Here is a 17,738-nt window from a genome sequence, read left to right as displayed (position 1 = left end):
AGCCGTTTTGCCATTGCAAATATTGTGATTAGTAAACTCACTGGGTTTACCACCCCCAAATGATTTTTAGGTATGAATTAAAAGCATTTCCCAAGTTGCAAAAGCCTTTTCATTTTGCAAAATTGATTTATTGACCCATACCAGATCGCAATTAGAATGGGGTGATATAGGGGTATCCGGACAGAATTGCAATTTGTTATGGCATGCATCAATGGTAGTTGCAAACTAATGATTCGTTACCAACACTATTTCCGATCTCAAAGCAGCTAAATCTAGTGAATCCTGTTGAACGAGTTGCCTGCTGCCTGCACTCCCGACCCCTTGAATTTTTTCCATGTGGGTAACTTTTTTTTAAGGCAGCACTAGGTTCATTAAAGAAATTTGCACCTATTTTTAAACAAGTCTTACGCTTGGGGATGCAAATGCAGGGTTGGTGGCCTGCTGTTTCTTGCAGGCCACCATCGCTGTGTTTGTAGCCAATCACAGGCGGTCACAAATAGCGATCTGCCTAATTCATATTTATTAGTCAGGTGGTGCTGCAAAACACTACAACTTGCTATTATATAACCTACAAGTACATGGGCAGCATTGCAAAATCAGTGAAGTCTAAGAAAGTCGGTACACAATTCGACAACTATTTTTTTCTCCTGACTTTTAGTGCATCTGCCCTGAATATTACTCATTTAGATACTCACAAAAAGAATGGTGGTAGTGTTCCCCTAACAAAAGGGAAAACGTCCGCTCATAAAATGATACCTTTCACAGAAATAGTTTTAAACGTGTAGTACAAAATGTAGTAGTTATTACTTAGTGTCCAATAGGTGCTCTTGTGGCCTGATGCACACCCACCACCAAGAGTGTCAAAAAGGCACAATGTGCCTTATAATCAAAAGAAAATGAGAGCAGGCCACTCAGCACTCCACCTAATGTCCAATTGATATGTATTCTAGGAAAATCTGTGTTCAGATTCTATCAAAACCAGGTAATGTATCATACCTTAGTCCACAATCATAAATATGTAGTGTTCAATATTTTCCACAAAACTCCGAATTCAGAGATCCAAGCCAAGTCGTATTCTTCCAAATTTTTATTGTAACTCCATAATTATATAACAACTTCACAGTTCACACCACCGACATGTGTTTCGTCTCACAGATACTTTTTCAAGGCAAAGAAGATAAAAGCGTAGGTGGAAATGCTGTCCTGAGTCCGATTTTGTAGTTCGGAATATGTTCACCCAAGTGCGGGCCCTCAGTTACGGTAGCGATGGAGAATATACGCCCACAATTCCTCTCCTCAGGATTTAAACTGTGTGGAGAATCTTCTACTGTTCATTGCACTTGGTAGTTGGCAGATTAAACATGTCGAGGCTAAATACGTCTTGTCAGAATAATGAGACACCTATCCACAGCGTACTGCTGGGAAATATACTCCCGTTTTAGTGTGTAGTACGCTTGTACTGAGTAGCGGTCCCTCTTTACTATCTATACGCACGCACCCTGAGACCTTGGTAAGTCTCTACGGAAGTCGATAGTCGGCCGACCCCCAGTGCCGCTGCAGCTGCACTGACGTAAGATACATTACCTGGTTTTGATAGAATCTTAACACAGATCTAGGATTTCCTAGAATACATATCAATTGGACATTAGGTGGAGTGCGAAGTGGCCTGCTCTCATTTTCTTTTTATTACTAATTTAGGTCAAGAAATAATTGAGCTCAAAGCATTGTACTTTTGTGATAAAATGACAAAGAGCTATTCACCCAGTTTCTATATAGTAGTACAAAGTGTAACAAACAAATATGGATTTAAAACCCAGCTTTTTATTTGACTAAAGTGTGTGGTCCTACACAAATCACGTTATTTTTCTGTGCCTCATCTTAATTTAGCATCAACTCAAACCATTTTAGGTTTAAAATCTATGACTTCAGATTTGTATGCAGTGATACAATCTAATGCCCTATTGTGTAGCAGGTGTTCAAGAAATAAACTAGTTTTATTTTAAAGAAACTTTATCACGTTTTACTTAATGTTTGCTGCATCATTTACTGTCAAATCTTTTGATGGCTCGGCTCGTGCAAGATTCCTGACTCGGCTCTGCTCAAGCTCTTTTTGTGAATTTCCTGGCTTGCACACAACTCCATTTAAGAATGGTATTTTTTTCCTCAGCAAAAGATATTTGCGAGCATTATTTAGCAGCCCTTGAAAAAACAGACGTTGGTTTGTTTGCACTCCCGTGTATTTAGTTTACTCTGGCTGCAGGTTCACTGGGGTAGTTGCGCACTGATTGCGTTGCTTTTACTCGTGAAAAACGCAGAATAATGTCCGGGGACCAACGCGCGCGAGGGACCCACACAAACACACGAGTGCAGGGCGCGCGAGCCGAGGGCGGCGGTAGGAAGGGGCTGTGGGGGAATCAAGAGAGGACATCAAACACATCAAGAAAGGCAAACACCCTCCGAGTCAGGCATGGACGTGGGAGGGATTCGGAAATGGATTCAACTCAGCTGCTCACGTAGGAAAAAGATGCCGTTACGTAGCATCGTAAAGGGTATAATAAGGCAGCGGGGCATGTGGCGAACCAATGACAGCAACTGGACGAGTCTGGAGGCTCAGACGCGGTGTGTGCAGGCGGGAGAATAATACAACGGCTACAGCATGGAACCTGAGGAGTACAGACAGAGAGGTGAGTCTGCCAGGTGCGCCGGGATCCAGGTGCGACGGCGACCAGAGCATCACCACATTCTGCCAATCAGAGCGCCCAGCTTCCTTAGTTTTTCCTCCAGTCCTCCGACAGGCGCCAAGAAACCAAATAAAAAACACCGTCCTTAAGGCACCTTGTTCAAGAACATGGAAATGGGGTTTAGGATGATGACAGTACCGAACCGCGAAAAGATGAAATGTCGGTAGGTAGTGTCCTTCAGAAAAAAAAATATTTCCCCAAAATTGTCTAGAGGTTTTAGCACCAATGATTTTAAAGAAAGTGCTATAGGGGAGTTCGTGGGGCGGGAGAGGCCGAGTCCGTCCAGGCATAGGTTTCTACAGGCTCCCCGAGGCGCTCTGAGGACTGAAACGTTTTCCTGTAATCGTTGTACATCATATTTTGTTACTTTTTATCATTATTATTTCAACAATGTTAACACGTCCTGCTAATTAATGCTATTCATGTTATAATGTCGGTTATGTATTTATTATTATTATCTGTTATTGTTGTTATCAAATCTTGTTTTATTTCCATACAGAAATATGGTAAAATGCTCTCCCTAACACCTCATTTAAAAAATATTCGTTTTCTTAAATTGGACAATAAATGTGTTACATTTTACATCTCTAGGAACTACAAACAAACGCAACGCATGAATAAACACCCGCCCACACAAGACACATGAAGCTAAATATGAAAGCTAAAATTCTAAAACTGTTGCTGAAGGACCAATACCGTACCAACTGCCAAGCTGCTCCGAAACACGTGCTACCAGCTGGCCGGTTTTTCAATGGATCTGAGCAGACTTAGCTCCTCTGCTTAGGAGTTTTGAACTGCGTCCAGACCCAGTGAGCACTTCTCTAAAATCAAATCAAGTGACCGAGAATTTTAAAATCAGAGGAGGGCGGTGCTGGAATCACCCGAATAGTGAACAGAAGTGAGTTCCCCAGCCACCCACCTGTTCTTTCCTTCCCAGACCCTGCCGTGGGTGTGCATGCCTGCTCCATTGTTTACCGTCGTGTGCGCTCTGCAAACGATGCATTACACTGGCTTTTGTGATAGGCTGCAGCGCTCGCTCCTGATTAACCAAAATAGGATACTAACTAGTGTAATGTTTGGGACGCTTCTGTACGCTGTGTACGTACTGACTCTGCGGTGAGCGCCCAGCACTGAAACATCATTAAACTGTTCGAAATCCAAAGGGGTGAAATGGCCCGGGGCAATCCCTGCCGAAGCGTCCGGGACACTTCTCACCGCGTCCAGGCCACTCCTCACTGTGTCCAGGCCACTTCTCACCGCGTCCAGGCCACTCCTCACGGTGTCCAGGCCACTCCTCACTGTGTCCAGGCCACTTCTCACCATGTCCAGGCCACTTCTCACTGCGTTCAAACCACTCCTCACTGTGTCCAAGCCACTCCTCACCGTGTCCAGGCCACTTCTCACCGCGTTCAGACCACTCTTCACTGTGTCCAGGCCACTCCTCACTGTGTCCAGGCCACTTCTCACCGCGTCCAGGCCACTTCTCACTGTGTCCAGGCCACTTCTCACTGTGTCCAGGCCACTTCTCACCGCGTCCAGGCCACTCCTCCACTCCTCACTGTGTCCAGGCCACTCCTCACTGTGTCCAGGCCACTTCTCACTGTGTCCAGGTCACTTCTCACTGTGTCCAGGTCACTTCTCACTGTGTCAGGGTCACTTCTCACTGTGTCCGGGTCACTTCTCACTGTGTCCAGGTCACTTCTCACTGTGTCCAGGTCACTTCTCACCGCGTCCAGGCTACTCCTCACTGTGTCCAGGCCACTTCTCACTGTGTCCAGGTCACTTCTCACTGCGTCCAGGCCACTCCTCACTGTGTCCAGGCCACTCCTCACTGTGTCCAGGCCACTTCTCACTGTGTCCAGGTCACTTCTCACTGTGTCAGGGTCACTTCTCACTGTGTCCGGGTCACTTCTCACTGTGTCAGGGTCACTTCTCACTGTGTCCCGGTCACTTCTCACTGTGTCCAGGTCACTTCTCACCGCGTCCAGGCCACTTCTCACTGTGTCCAGGTCACTTCTCACTGTGTCCAGGACACTTCTCACCGTGTCCAGGTCACTTCTCACTGTGTCCAGGTCACTTTTCACTGTGTCAGGGTCACTTCTCACTGTGTCCAGGTCACTTCTCACCGCATCCAGGTAACTTCTCACTGTGTCCAGGTCACTTCTCACTGTGTCAGGGTCACTTCTCACCGCATCTAGGTCACTTCTCACTGTGTCCAGGTCACTTCTCACTGTGTCAGGGTCACTTCTCACTGCGTCCAGGTCATTTCTAATCGTGTCCAGGTCACTTATCACCACATCCAGGTCACTTCTCACCGCACCCAGGTTACTTCTCACTATGCCCAGGTCACTTCTCACCACGTCCAGGCCACCTCTCACTGCGTCCAGGCCACTTCTCACAGCGTCAAGGTCACTTCACACTGCGTCAGGGTCACTTCTCACCACGTCCAGGTCAATTCTCACCACGTCCAGGTGACTTCTCACCACGTTCAGGTCACTTCTCACTGTGTCCAGGTCACTTCTCACAGCATCCGGGCCACTTCTCATCATGTCCAGGTCACTTCACACCCTGTCTCGGTCACTTCTCACCACGCCCAGGTCACTTCTCACCGCATCCAGGTCACTTCTCACCACGTCCAGGTCACTTCTCACTGCGTCCCGGTCACTTCTCACTGCGTCCAGGTCACTTCTCACCGCGTCCAGGCCACTCCTCACCGTTTCCAGGTCTTTTCTCACAGCGCCCAGGCCACTTCCCACAATGCCCAGGCCACTTCTTACCATGCCCAGGTCACTTCTCACCACGTCCAGGCCACTTGTCACTGCGTCCAGGCCACTTGTCACCGCATCCAGGCCACTTGTCACCGCGTCCAGGCCACTTCTCACCGCTTCCAGGTCACTTCTCACCGTGTCCAGGTCACTTCTCACCGTGTCCAGTTCACTGCTCACCTTGTCCAGGTCACTTCTCACCCTGTCCTGGTCACTTCTCACCCTGTCTCGGTCACTTCTCACCCTGTCTCGGTCACTTCTCACTGCATCCTGGTCACTTCTCACTGCGTCCAGGTCACTTCTCACTGCGTCAAGGTCACTTCTCATTGCATCCAGGTCACTCCTCACTGCGTCCAGGTCACTTCTCACTGCATCAAGGTCACTTCTCATTGCATCCAGGTCACTTCTCACCATGTCCAAGCCACTTCCCACCGTGTCCAGGTCAGTTCTCACCGCATCCAGGTCACTTCTCACTGCGTCCAGGTCACTTCTCACTGCGTCCAGCTCATGCCTCACAGCGTCCAGGTCACTTCTCACTGAGTGCAGATCACTTCTCACCGCATCCAGGTCACTCCTCACTGTGTCCAGGCCACTTCCCACTGTGTCCAGGCCACTTCTCACCGCGTCCAGGCTACTCCTCACTGTGTCCAGGCCACTTCTCACTGTGTCCAGGTCACTTCTCACTGTGTCCAGGTCACTTCTCACTGTGTCAGGGTCACTTCTCACTGTGTCCGGGTCACTTCTCACTGTGTCCAGGTCACTTCTCACCGCGTCCAGGCTACTCCTCACTGTGTCCACGCCACTTCTCACTGTGTCCAGGTCACTTCTCACTGCGTCCAGGCCACTCCTCACTGTGTCCAGGCCACTCCTCACTGTGTCCAGGTCACTTCTCACTGTGTCCAGGTCACTTCTCACTGTGTCAGGGTCACTTCTCACTGTGTCCGGGTCACTTCTCACTGTGTCAGGGTCACTTCTCACTGTGTCCGGGTCACTTCTCACTGTGTCAGGGTCACTTCTCACTGTGTCCAGGTCACTTCTCACTGTGTCCAGGTCACTTCTCACCGCGTCCAGGCCACCTTGACTGTGTCCAGGTCACTTCTCACTGTGTCCAGGACACTTCTCACCGTGTCCAGGTCACTTCTCACTGTGTCCAGGTCACTTCTCACTGTGTCAGGGTCACTTCTCACTGTGTCCAGGAAAACGGCCGTGGGGTCCGGACGCACTACACGCCGCTTCTCCGCTTTATCGAGCTTGAAGCGCCATATACATCGGAGCCATACACGGCACTGGAAATATACCTTCTACCAATAGAGTATTACCCTACTCGCCGTGGGCAACAATTGGGGTCAATTACACTTTATGATCCTCAAGCCTGAGACTACTGAAACAGACCTATAAATAACTGACTTCACTCGAATACTCAAACGGAGTATCTGCGGTCAAGGGCCCGGCTGGGTTGGAATTATCACCAGCTGAGCGACCTTTCTGACCGGAACACAGCCATCTAGCCCGAGGAATCGCGAGTGCGATGAAACACGTGTTGGCTGGCTGTTTGCTACATTAAAGACTCCAAGATTCACTCATTGAGAGTTTTTTTGTTTTGATAATTCTGTCATTTTGTCATTATCTTGGTTGAATATTGTTACCTAACATTGTATACACTGTCTTGAGTGCAACGGCAACTGAGCTCACCTTGTCCATGTCACTTCTCACCCTGTCCTGGTCACTTCTCACCCTGTCCCGGTCACTTCTCACCCTGTTCCGGTCACTTCTCACCCTGTCTCGGTCACTTCTCACTGCATCCTGGTCACTTCTCACTGCGTCCAGGTCACTTCTCACTGCGTCAAGGTCACTTCTCATTGCATCCAGGTCACTTCTCACTGCGTCCAGGTCACTTCTCACTGCATCAAGGTCACTTCTCATTGCATCCAGGTCACTTCTCACAATGTCCAAGTCACTTCTCACCGTGTCCAGGTCAGTTCTCACCGCATCCAGGTAACTTCTCACTGCGTCCAGGTCACTTCTCACTGCGTCCAGCTCATGCCTCACAGCGTCCAGGTCACTTCTCACTGAGCCCAGATCACTTCTCACCGTGTCCAGTTCACACCTCACCTTGTCCAGGACACATCTCACCATGTCCCGGTCTATCCTCACTGTGTCCAGGTCACTTCTCACCGCATCCAGGTCACTTCTCATTGTGTTCCGGTCACTTCTCACTGCGTCCAGGTCACTTCCATGCTACGCATCGTATAGCTGCCACGGAGAGGCGCAGCCTGGCTCTCCAAGAGGCTGTACAGACTCAATCTTATTGCCCCCTTCTCCCATCATTCATTTACTACTGGAACAAATATTTCATTGGCAATGAATGGTTGGCGTACAGTACCTTTGAGTGACCCTCCTGCTTAAGCAGGTAGATTTTGATGTGCCTTGGGCTGACCAAGGCACTTCGCCCCGGTAACTTTACCCAGGAGACCGGTTGGTAGTCCCGAAGCCACCTAGCCAAACTCTTGGTAACTTTACCTCCCCTGCTTTAGCTCTGCACACAGGGGCGTAGCTTGGTCAATAATTGGGGTGTGAGCTTCAGAATTCCCAACAGTCACGCTGGGATATCATGTTAAAACTCATTACATCAGAAGCAAGGCATGAGGGTGGCTTGAGGGGCAGTGGAAAGAGCAAGAAGGGCAGATTGTTAGTGGCATTTATAACATAACATTTTTAAGGCCTTCAAATCAGAGATGAGAGTGAGTGTGCATGTGTTCTTGTCAATGTGAACATGTAAAAATCCCAGATAAAATCTGACAGAATGTCCTCATGACTGACCAAAAGCTCTTGCTCCCAACTATTTACTATAGAATAATTTGTTTAGGGGGGTGTAACACCCCAGACACCCACTTTAAGATGTACCCCTGTACACACATCCCTCAGATCGGGACGGATGGCTCCTTCGTTACCAGTACCAAAGAGAATCTAATGCAGAGTGGAAGCTATAGTACAGGGGTCCGTGTGTGCCTGCCACCACGGTCCGCAGGCGTGCAGGGTGGTAGTGCCTGTGCGATCCCGCCGGAGGGACCCCTCTGACGCCGCTGCTCTGACCTGCAGATCTGATGTATGATATCATACAAGAAATGGTTCATGCAATATTAATGTGAACACATTCTGAGTCCACTTCACTGATAAACTGCTATTTTTTCATGTGATCTCTTGTATGTTTGTGTGAAGAAAATATGTTCAATTGTTTTCTTCCCATATACAAAGTGAATCCGACAGGACCATTTCATGTGTGATATCATATGTTGTCCAGGTTCTGAGGAACACAGGGTTATCCCATCATTGATAACACCCCGAACCCCCTGGTCCTAAACAGTCAGAACGTGCTGAGTAGAGAGGGGTTCACAGGTCAGGCTGCCCGAGGTGTTTACTGTGCAAAGGCCTTTCCTGCTTCTGCCCACTCCTTTGTCTGTGTTTGACCACTACCACTTCCTCCTGTGTGTCACAACCTCTGCTGTTTCACCCGGGGCGGCGGTCTCCTCAGGGTTCCCTGCACCTCTTACCGGGCAGGCATGATTATCATCAACATCATTATTACTACTATTATTATTATTATTATTAATAGTAGTAGTAGTAGTAGTAGTAGTGGTAGCAACAGTAGCAGTACAGTAGTGGTGGGGTGATAGTAGTGGCGAGAGCGGCATACCACGTTTCATGGTATAATCCGGGTTATTGCAGGTAAACACCATCATCTTATTGAAATGGGAGTGTACACGAGAGCTGTGTCTGTCTCCTTTGACATATTTTCAGTATTCCATGTTATTTTGGTCGTGTGTGTGTGTTCATATCCCCAGTAGGTGGAGTCTAGCCATGCACCACTCTACCAAGACTGAAACATCTACAGAACCCTCTCTATTCGACTGTCCTGAAGCTGTCTACAGAGCTCTCTCAATGCACCTCTATCCTGACCTCTTATGCACTGTTATTCCAACAGTGAGCGTTCCGCAGGGCTCTCCCGGTGCACCTTTTTTTCAGGCTTAATATGCACTGTTAACTCACTAATAAGACATTCATAGAGACCTCATCTTTAAACTCAGTTATAAAGTCCGAAATATCCACAGAACTCTTCATCCTGGACTCTTATGCACCACTGTGACTTTACTGACATGCCCCAAGACCTTCACATGGTCTCACAGTGCTCCTCTATGCACACCTGCCACTTACTGCTATCTCAAGTGTGAAATATCCACAGTACTCCCCATCCTGGACAGTCATGCACCACTGTGACTTTACTGACATGTCCCAAGACCTTCACATGATCACACAGTGCAATTCTATCTGCACCTGCCATGCACACAGATATCCCAATACTAATACTGAGACATGCACAGAACTCTTCATCCCGGACTGTCCGTGGAGAGGTCTAAATACCTCTCACATGCGGTCACAGGGCATCTCTATCTGCACATACCACTTACCACTATCTCAAGTATGAAAAAGCCACAGAACACCCCATCCTGGACGGTCATGCACCACAGTGACGTTACTGATATGTCCCAAGACCTTCACATGATCCCACAATGCACTTCTATCTGCACCTGCTACTTACCACTGTCTGAAGTCTGAAATATCTAAGAACTCTCCATCCTGGACTGTCATGCACCACTGTGGCAGCATGGAGATGTCTAAACCTCTCACATTATCTTACAATGCATCTCTATCTGCACTTGTCACTTACTACTATCTCAAGCCTGAAATATCCACAGTATTCTCTATTCTGCCCTGTCATGCACCACTGTTGCATAAAACTCAACACAGACAAAATGGAAGTGTGATATTCAGGAACAACATCTCCCTGTGGAACGCGGACTGGTGGCCTTCTCAACCTGTCTCCACACCCACTCCAATAGACCATTCCCACATCATCCTTGATAGCAAGCTCTCCATCAAAAGCCAGTTCAATCCAGTTTCCCCCACCTTCTTCCTCACTCTTTGCATGCTCCGTAAGATCTTCACATGGCTCCCCATCCACACCTGGCAAACCATCACTCATGCCCTAGTCACCTGCTGGCTCCACTATGGCAATGTACTCTGCATAAGAATCACCTCGCACCTCCCGAAGAGACTGCAGAACATACAGAATTCAGCAGCCAGATTAATCCTTTCCTCCCAAAGCGAATCCACACCACCCCCCTTCTCAGGAAGCTCTACAGAATCTCCATTCAGAAAAGGTGTCAATTTAAGATTCTACTCCACACCTTCAAATCCCTATTCAATAAAGGACCAGCATGAATGTCTGACTAAATATCGAAATCAAAAATATCGACATACAAAAATATCGGGACAAAAATATCGAAGTCAAAAATATCGGAATCCTATCCCTAACAAGGTAAGTACAAAAATATCGAAAAAATAATATCGTAGTACAAAAATATCGGAATTAAAAATATCGTTTTTTTAAATGTATTATTAATAATGTTAAAATAATTATAAAATACATATAATGTTACAAATATTAAATAAAAATATTAAAACATAATAAAAAATTAAAACTAATACATATACATTTAAAATAAATTAAAAACGTAATAATTTAATGTAATTTTATATTTTGTAATTTCATTTAATTGATTTAATTTAAATTTATTTAATTTTTACCCTGTACGACTGTACCCCAAAAACCCAAAACTGACCCAGAACCCTAAAAATACCCCTTAACCCAAATACTGAAAACTGACACTGAACCCTAAAAATACCCCTTTACCCATGAACTGAAAACTGACCCAGAACCCTAAAAATACCCCTTTACCCATGAACTGAAAACTGACCCTGAACCCTAAAAATACCCCTTTACCCACAAACTGAAAACTGACCCTGAACCCTAAAAATACCCCTTTACCCACAAACTGAAAACTGACCCTGAACCCTAAAAATACCCCTTTACCCATGAACTGAAAACTGACCCAGAACCCTAAAAATACCCCTTTACCCAAAAACTGAAAACTGACCCTGAACCCTAAAAATACCCCTTTACCCATGAACTGAAAACTGACCCTGAACCCTAAAAATACTCCTTTACCCATGAACTGAAAACTGACCCTGAACCCTAAAAATACCCCTGTACCCATGAACTGAAAACTGACCCTGAACCCTAAAAATACCCCTTTACCCATGAACTGAAAACTGACCCTGAACCCTAAAAATACCCCTTTACCCACAAACTGAAAACTGACCCTGAACCCTAAAAATACCCCTTTACCCACAAACTGAAAACTGACCCTGAACCCTAAAAATACCCCTTTACCCATGAACTGAAAACTGACCCAGAACCCTAAAAATACCCCTTTACCCAAAAACTGAAAACTGACCCTGAACCCTAAAAATACCCCTTTACCCATGAACTGAAAACTGACCCTGAACCCTAAAAATACCCCTTTACCCATGAACTGAAAACTGACCCTGAACCCTAAAAATACCCCTTTACCCATGAACTGAAAACTGACCCTGAACCTTAAAAATACCCCTGTACCCATGAACTGAAAACTGACCCTGAACCCTAAAAATACCCCTGTACCCACAATTAATTAATATTATTTAATTACCAATTAATTATTAATTAACAATAACAATAAAGTAAATATATTAGCACATTTGCTGTAATTAATTTAATTTAATAATTAATATTATTTTGCACAATTAATTAATTAATAACAATACATAATATATATAAAAACTACTTTAATTAATTTAATAAAATAATTAATAATAATTAATTACCAACGAATTAATAATTATAAATATGATAAAAAATTATAATAATTAATTAACTAATTAATAGAAATTAATTACCAATTAATTATTTAAAATATGTACAAACATATATCAATTAATTAATTATTATTAAATTACTTCCCACCCTATTCCCCTATAAACCCATAACCCGCTACAGAACATATTTATCAATTAATAAATTAATTAAAAATTATTTAAAATTAATTCTCAATTAATTAATTAATAATTCCTACTAATTAATAATTAATTTAACATAATTAAATTACTTCCCACCCTATTCCCCTATAAACCCACAACCCGCTACAGTAGTAAAAGACAATATTTAATAAAATAACATTACAAATAAATAATAAAACATAATAAATACAATATAATATACACTAAATTTATTTAAAAACTTGATATTAGTAACATCAAAGTTATTAATTTCGATATTATTAACATCGATATTTACAACTTCGATATTACTGATATCATACCAATATCGATATTTAGACTGTCGATATTACTTACCTTCGATATTTTTGTATATCGATATTTAAACTTCGATATTTTTGCATATCGATATTTAAAAATCGATATTTTGTCTGTGTACCGACCAGCATACATCAACTACCGCCTGAACTTCCACCAACCCTCCAGACACCTGTGCTCCACCTCCCTCTGTCGCTCACACTCCCCTTATCCGCCGAAGTAACAGTGGAGGACGTTACTTTTCCTACCACACTGCAAAAGCATGGAACCACCTCCCGCTTCACCTCTGGACCTCATCATCTCTGTTAGAATTCAGGAAAGGTCCCAAGACATGGTTGTTCAGCTTATCCCTCCCTAGCAGCAGGGTTGTTGTCAGCTCCTGGGTACCCTTACAGTTGATTAGCCATGATTTATGTTATGTTAATTATTTTGTAGAGAGTGCGAATGCCCAACAAATTCGCATCTTGATGCTCGTGTCTTTACAGTATCTTGAAGAGAAGGGAAACCTGGACCTAGCTAGTGACTAAGGAGAAAAGCTAAAGTTTTAGTTGCTTTCTGTAAACTTAACAGATTAGGCTGCACCCTGAGATGGTCAGGCAGTGTATTCCATTATTTACATGTGGTATGGGAGCAGCTTCGTCCTCCTGAGTGGGACTTCTTAATTCTAGGGACAACTACCTTATTCACAGTAGTAGATCGAAGATTGCGAGTAGGTCCATACCACTTGAAAAGGTTTTGGAAGGAGGGAGGGCCAGCCTTGTGTATGCCTTATTGGCCCAGCACAGGGCCTTAAACTTGAACCTCTCCCTGATTGGTAACCATTGCAGGTCAGAGATGCTCTACAAGATAGAACTGAATTTGGGAAGATTCAGTAACGCTTGAGCTGCAGCATTTCAGAGAGTTTCTAATTTGCTTAGTAGGTGCTTAGGAAGCCTACATATAGTGCGATACAGACAATTTACCACGAGATCACCAAGGCAGACATTACTGTTTTCGGCAGCTCTAAAGGAAGGAAGGGGAGGATTTTCCTGAGAACTTTTATTGTAAAGAAACAGAAGGATGTGTCCTGATTTATATGGTCAGCAAACACCAACTTAGTGTCAAAAATGACTGCTAAGTTCCTTGCTTTTTGAACCAGTGATGGAAGTGAACCTAAATTGGAGTGCCACCATGACCTATTTCAGAAGGTGGTATTGCTATCTAAAAGCAACACTTCCATCTTCTTAGAATTAAGTTTCAAGCAACAATTCTGCATCCATTTACACGTCATATTTGATTTGATAAGTTGATGTGTGGCAGTATGGTGATGTCTAAAGACCTCTCATATTATCTAACAATGTATCCCAATCTGCATCTGCCACTTACCACTGTCTCAAGTCTGAAATGACCACAGGACTCTCCACCTGGACTGTCATGCGTCACTGTGACTTTACTAATATGTCCCAAGACCTTCACATGATCTCATAATGCTCCTTTGTCCACCCCGAACACTTACTGCTATCTCTCACGTGATCCCAGAATGCATCTCTTTCTACACTTGCACCTGCCACTCAACAACATCTCAAGTCTGAAATATCCACAGAACTCTCCATCCTGAACTCTCATGCACCACTGTGGCAGCATGGAGCTTTCTAAGAAGCTCTCACGTGATCTCACAATGCATCTCTATCTGCACCTGCCACTCAACAACATCTCAAATCTGAAATATCCACAGAACCCTCTATACTGGACTGTCATCCTCTCACAAGGCACCTGTATCCCAAAGGAGTATGCACTGTGATGACAGAGATAAAGCATCCATAGAGCGCTCCCAGTGCAACTCTATCCTGAGCCAAGTTTATGATAATCCCCTAATATTGATATTTGAAGAGGTATCCTAATGTCCTCTGTCCTCACCTCCCACTTACCACTATCCCAAGACTCAAAGAACCACAGAACCTTCCAGCATAGACCGTCTTGCACAGCTGTGGCAGTATCGCAATAGCTACAGACCTCTCTCTATGTACCTTTCTTGCGGCCTCTCATATACTATTATCCCAATAAGAGGGATCCCTTATGGCTCTCACAGCACACCACTACCCAGAGCATGCACTTGGGTCCCAGCATTGATATCAAGGGAGCTGTGACAGTGAACCTCTGTCCTTGACTGTCGTTCACCGCTGTACCAGTCCTCAGACATCTAAATGAGCTTCCACTAAGCCACATATTAGTGAGCTGCCTGCTGCACTGCTGTCCAAAGCGCAACATGTAGGTCAAACCATCAAAAGGCACCTCCGCGCATACCCACACTATGCATCACTCACCCGTACTAAAATATATGTATCTCTCTCAGAATGCACAGCCGTCTCTCTGGACCTGCTCCATGCACCCTGTGACTGTCATGATGCAAGGACACCACCAGAGCTCTCACAATTCACCTGCGTCCTTAACTGCACGTAGGGCTATCATATCGCACATATATCCTCCCGGTTCTTAGATGTATATGGACCTATTCACAGAAAAATGATGACAGCTACTCTTTAATATTTACGTTTACGTCTGAGTTTCAAAGTCCAACTTTTTGCAATTCACGGTCTGCTATTGGCAGTCACCTTGAAAGCCGTGCACAGATATCCATATGGATTTCTTTGGAAATCACATGATTTTGTTTTTTTACCTCCATTTCCTCTGCATCGAGTTTTTCCTGGTGAAGAATTATGTACAAAAGAAATGGCTTCTCGGCTGCCAATGTGCAATTTTTTTTCCTCTGCTAGAAAAATGTTTTTTTTTCTTTTGGAAAAAAAACTCTTCCCCTATACCCATTCCAAATCCAGGGATGATTCATTTTCCTTCCTACTCTGGAAAGGGTATTCATTATACCAGGATTGGTTGAGGTTAATATGCAACCCTTTCCAGTCTGGAAAAGAGGATGATCGTAGCTTGTGAATGCATTTCCATCTGTACACCATGCACCACTACTCCAGAACTAATATATGCGAGCTCTCAGTGTATGTACACCTTGACCTGCGACCACACCGCTTCACAAGAATAGGTACATCCACAGACTACCGTGCACTCCTTTCCCATCATGCAACATGTACTGACTGACATGTCAGTCGTAAGGCAGAGCTCACAATGCTCCACTGGCCTTGCTGCTTTTGTGCTCTAGTGCATCACTGCTAAGAGAATGTCAGTGTGGTTTGAAGCATGTCCCACTTAGTCCACAGATAACGAACAGGTCAAGGCACCTGCTAAAGAGATATTTACAACCTGCAGGTGTACAAGTTCTGATTTATTTGTATTGATCAAATTCCTTGATCTCCTTATCTCCTTGATTCCTTGATCTTCTGCAGACTGATGAAAGCGAGTAGCTTTGAGCTGGGAAATTTTAATTCTAACAGCAGATTTTGATTGGGGACAGATTAGCAGGACCATGAATTTGTATTTGCTAGCTGCACCTCCTGGAGTGTAGCTCTGGGGGGGGGGGCAGTGTTGCCGGGGGATTACATGGTGTGGACTCTCAATGTCCCTTCTGCAATGAGGACTAACCACTAGAATCGTTAATTCCTCCACAGATATGCAGGTTATTCCCTCCGCCCTGTCCCAGGGTTTGACCAGCTCCTGTCTCAGGGTGAAAAACAAGAGGTCTGCAGAGTTGCCGTGGACCTTGTATTCCATTCTGTCCCTCTAGTGACCAGCCCTGTTGGATATAACGGGCAACTCATAACAGTATCGTAAAACGAGGGCTATTTTGGAGGTTTAAACCCCATGTTTCATTTCCTGATAAGCATCCTTCTGGCACAGTGGATTTTAGAGTGTGTTAAAGAAGGATCCCACTGTGCTAAATGTACAAAAAACCTGTTATCACTTCCTCTGCTTTACCCACTGAGCGAAGCCTAAACTTAAATAAAGGCTGACACTATTTTTCCTGATCCCTCATCACGAAACGAATCTCTGCAGTTGAAACCCTGCAGTCTACGGACTATCCGCTTGGAAAGGCATCAAATCTATCGGTTACCCTTGGGTAAAATCAATAACATTATGACCTTTACAGTGCAACAGGATACCCAGTCTTAATATTCATAGAAATTCTTATGGAGAACATAAAAAAGAAAGATGGACCAGAGAGTAGATTAACAGAGAACACAAAACATAAAACAGACTAGTCCCTATACGGTCCACAGTGAGCGAGTTTAACCCTTAAACCAGAGGGGGACGGGATGGGGGAAATGGTGCATTTTTCGACACATTTTTCATTATTTCAGGTCATTAGTGCATGTGTGAACTCCAACAAAAAGGGCTAATATCTGGCCAAGCCAATTCATCGTGCATGCGGCATGGGTGTTATCAGCAAGCATCAAACGCGGCACCCCTTTTAGGGGTCCCCACAAAAAAGTTCACTTTGCCAATTTAACACACCTCTGGGCCTACACCTGCTTTGAGTCGACTCCGATGAATTTGCTCAGAAAAACAAGGCCTATACACACCTGAAACGACAGGCAGCAGAAACCACTTCAAGATATTAGACACGCTGCAAACGTAACCAACATGCGTATCTCAGTTGACTTTATCATATTTATTTCTGACTCCAAAAACATTCTGGCGTATTTGAAATCCCTACTCAAGGCTTCAATTGCAAACAAACACCTCGTTTTTTAGCAATGTGCTATAAGCCGCGATTACAAGTGCGTGACATTACGCAGGGACACAAGCAGACCAGTTCTCGTCTAAGTACGCCCTTCCCAATCTAAGGAAATACCCCCAGATTCATCAAAGTCCTGTTTTGCGAGTCCTTAATAGCGAATTTTAAGGATTCACTATTAAAGACTCGCAAAACGGGATGCATGTAGAAATCGCAATAATTTTAGCGATTTCTACAGCTTCCTTATTTGCGATTCGCGAATTGCTAATCGCAAATAAGGAATGGCTTTCCCATTCATTCCTATGGGCCTAAAGGCCCATAGGAATGAATGGGGAGTCATTCCTTATTTGCGATTAG

The 17,738-nt window shown here is 44.7% G+C and overlaps 1 protein-coding gene across 1 annotated transcript in view; it reads left to right on the top strand.

Moving 5' to 3' along the window:
- Nucleotides 1–2,594: 2,594 nt before the first annotated feature.
- Nucleotides 2,595–17,738, top strand: part of HDC (histidine decarboxylase) — a 247,775-nt gene continuing 232,631 nt past the window's right edge. The window contains exon 1 of the mRNA XM_086958246.1: nt 2,595–2,684. Coding sequence (XP_086814372.1) covers nt 2,657–2,684 — 28 coding nt within the window. The 5' untranslated portion in view covers nt 2,595–2,656. The remainder of the gene's footprint in view (nt 2,685–17,738) is intronic.

This window comes from Lissotriton vulgaris, chromosome 2_1 (assembly GCF_964263255.1).
Source record: "Lissotriton vulgaris chromosome 2_1, aLisVul1.2, whole genome shotgun sequence".
NCBI lineage: Eukaryota > Metazoa > Chordata > Amphibia > Caudata > Salamandridae > Lissotriton > Lissotriton vulgaris.
The sequence above is the reverse complement of the archived record's forward strand: the minus strand, read 5'-3'. Positions and strand labels throughout refer to the sequence as shown.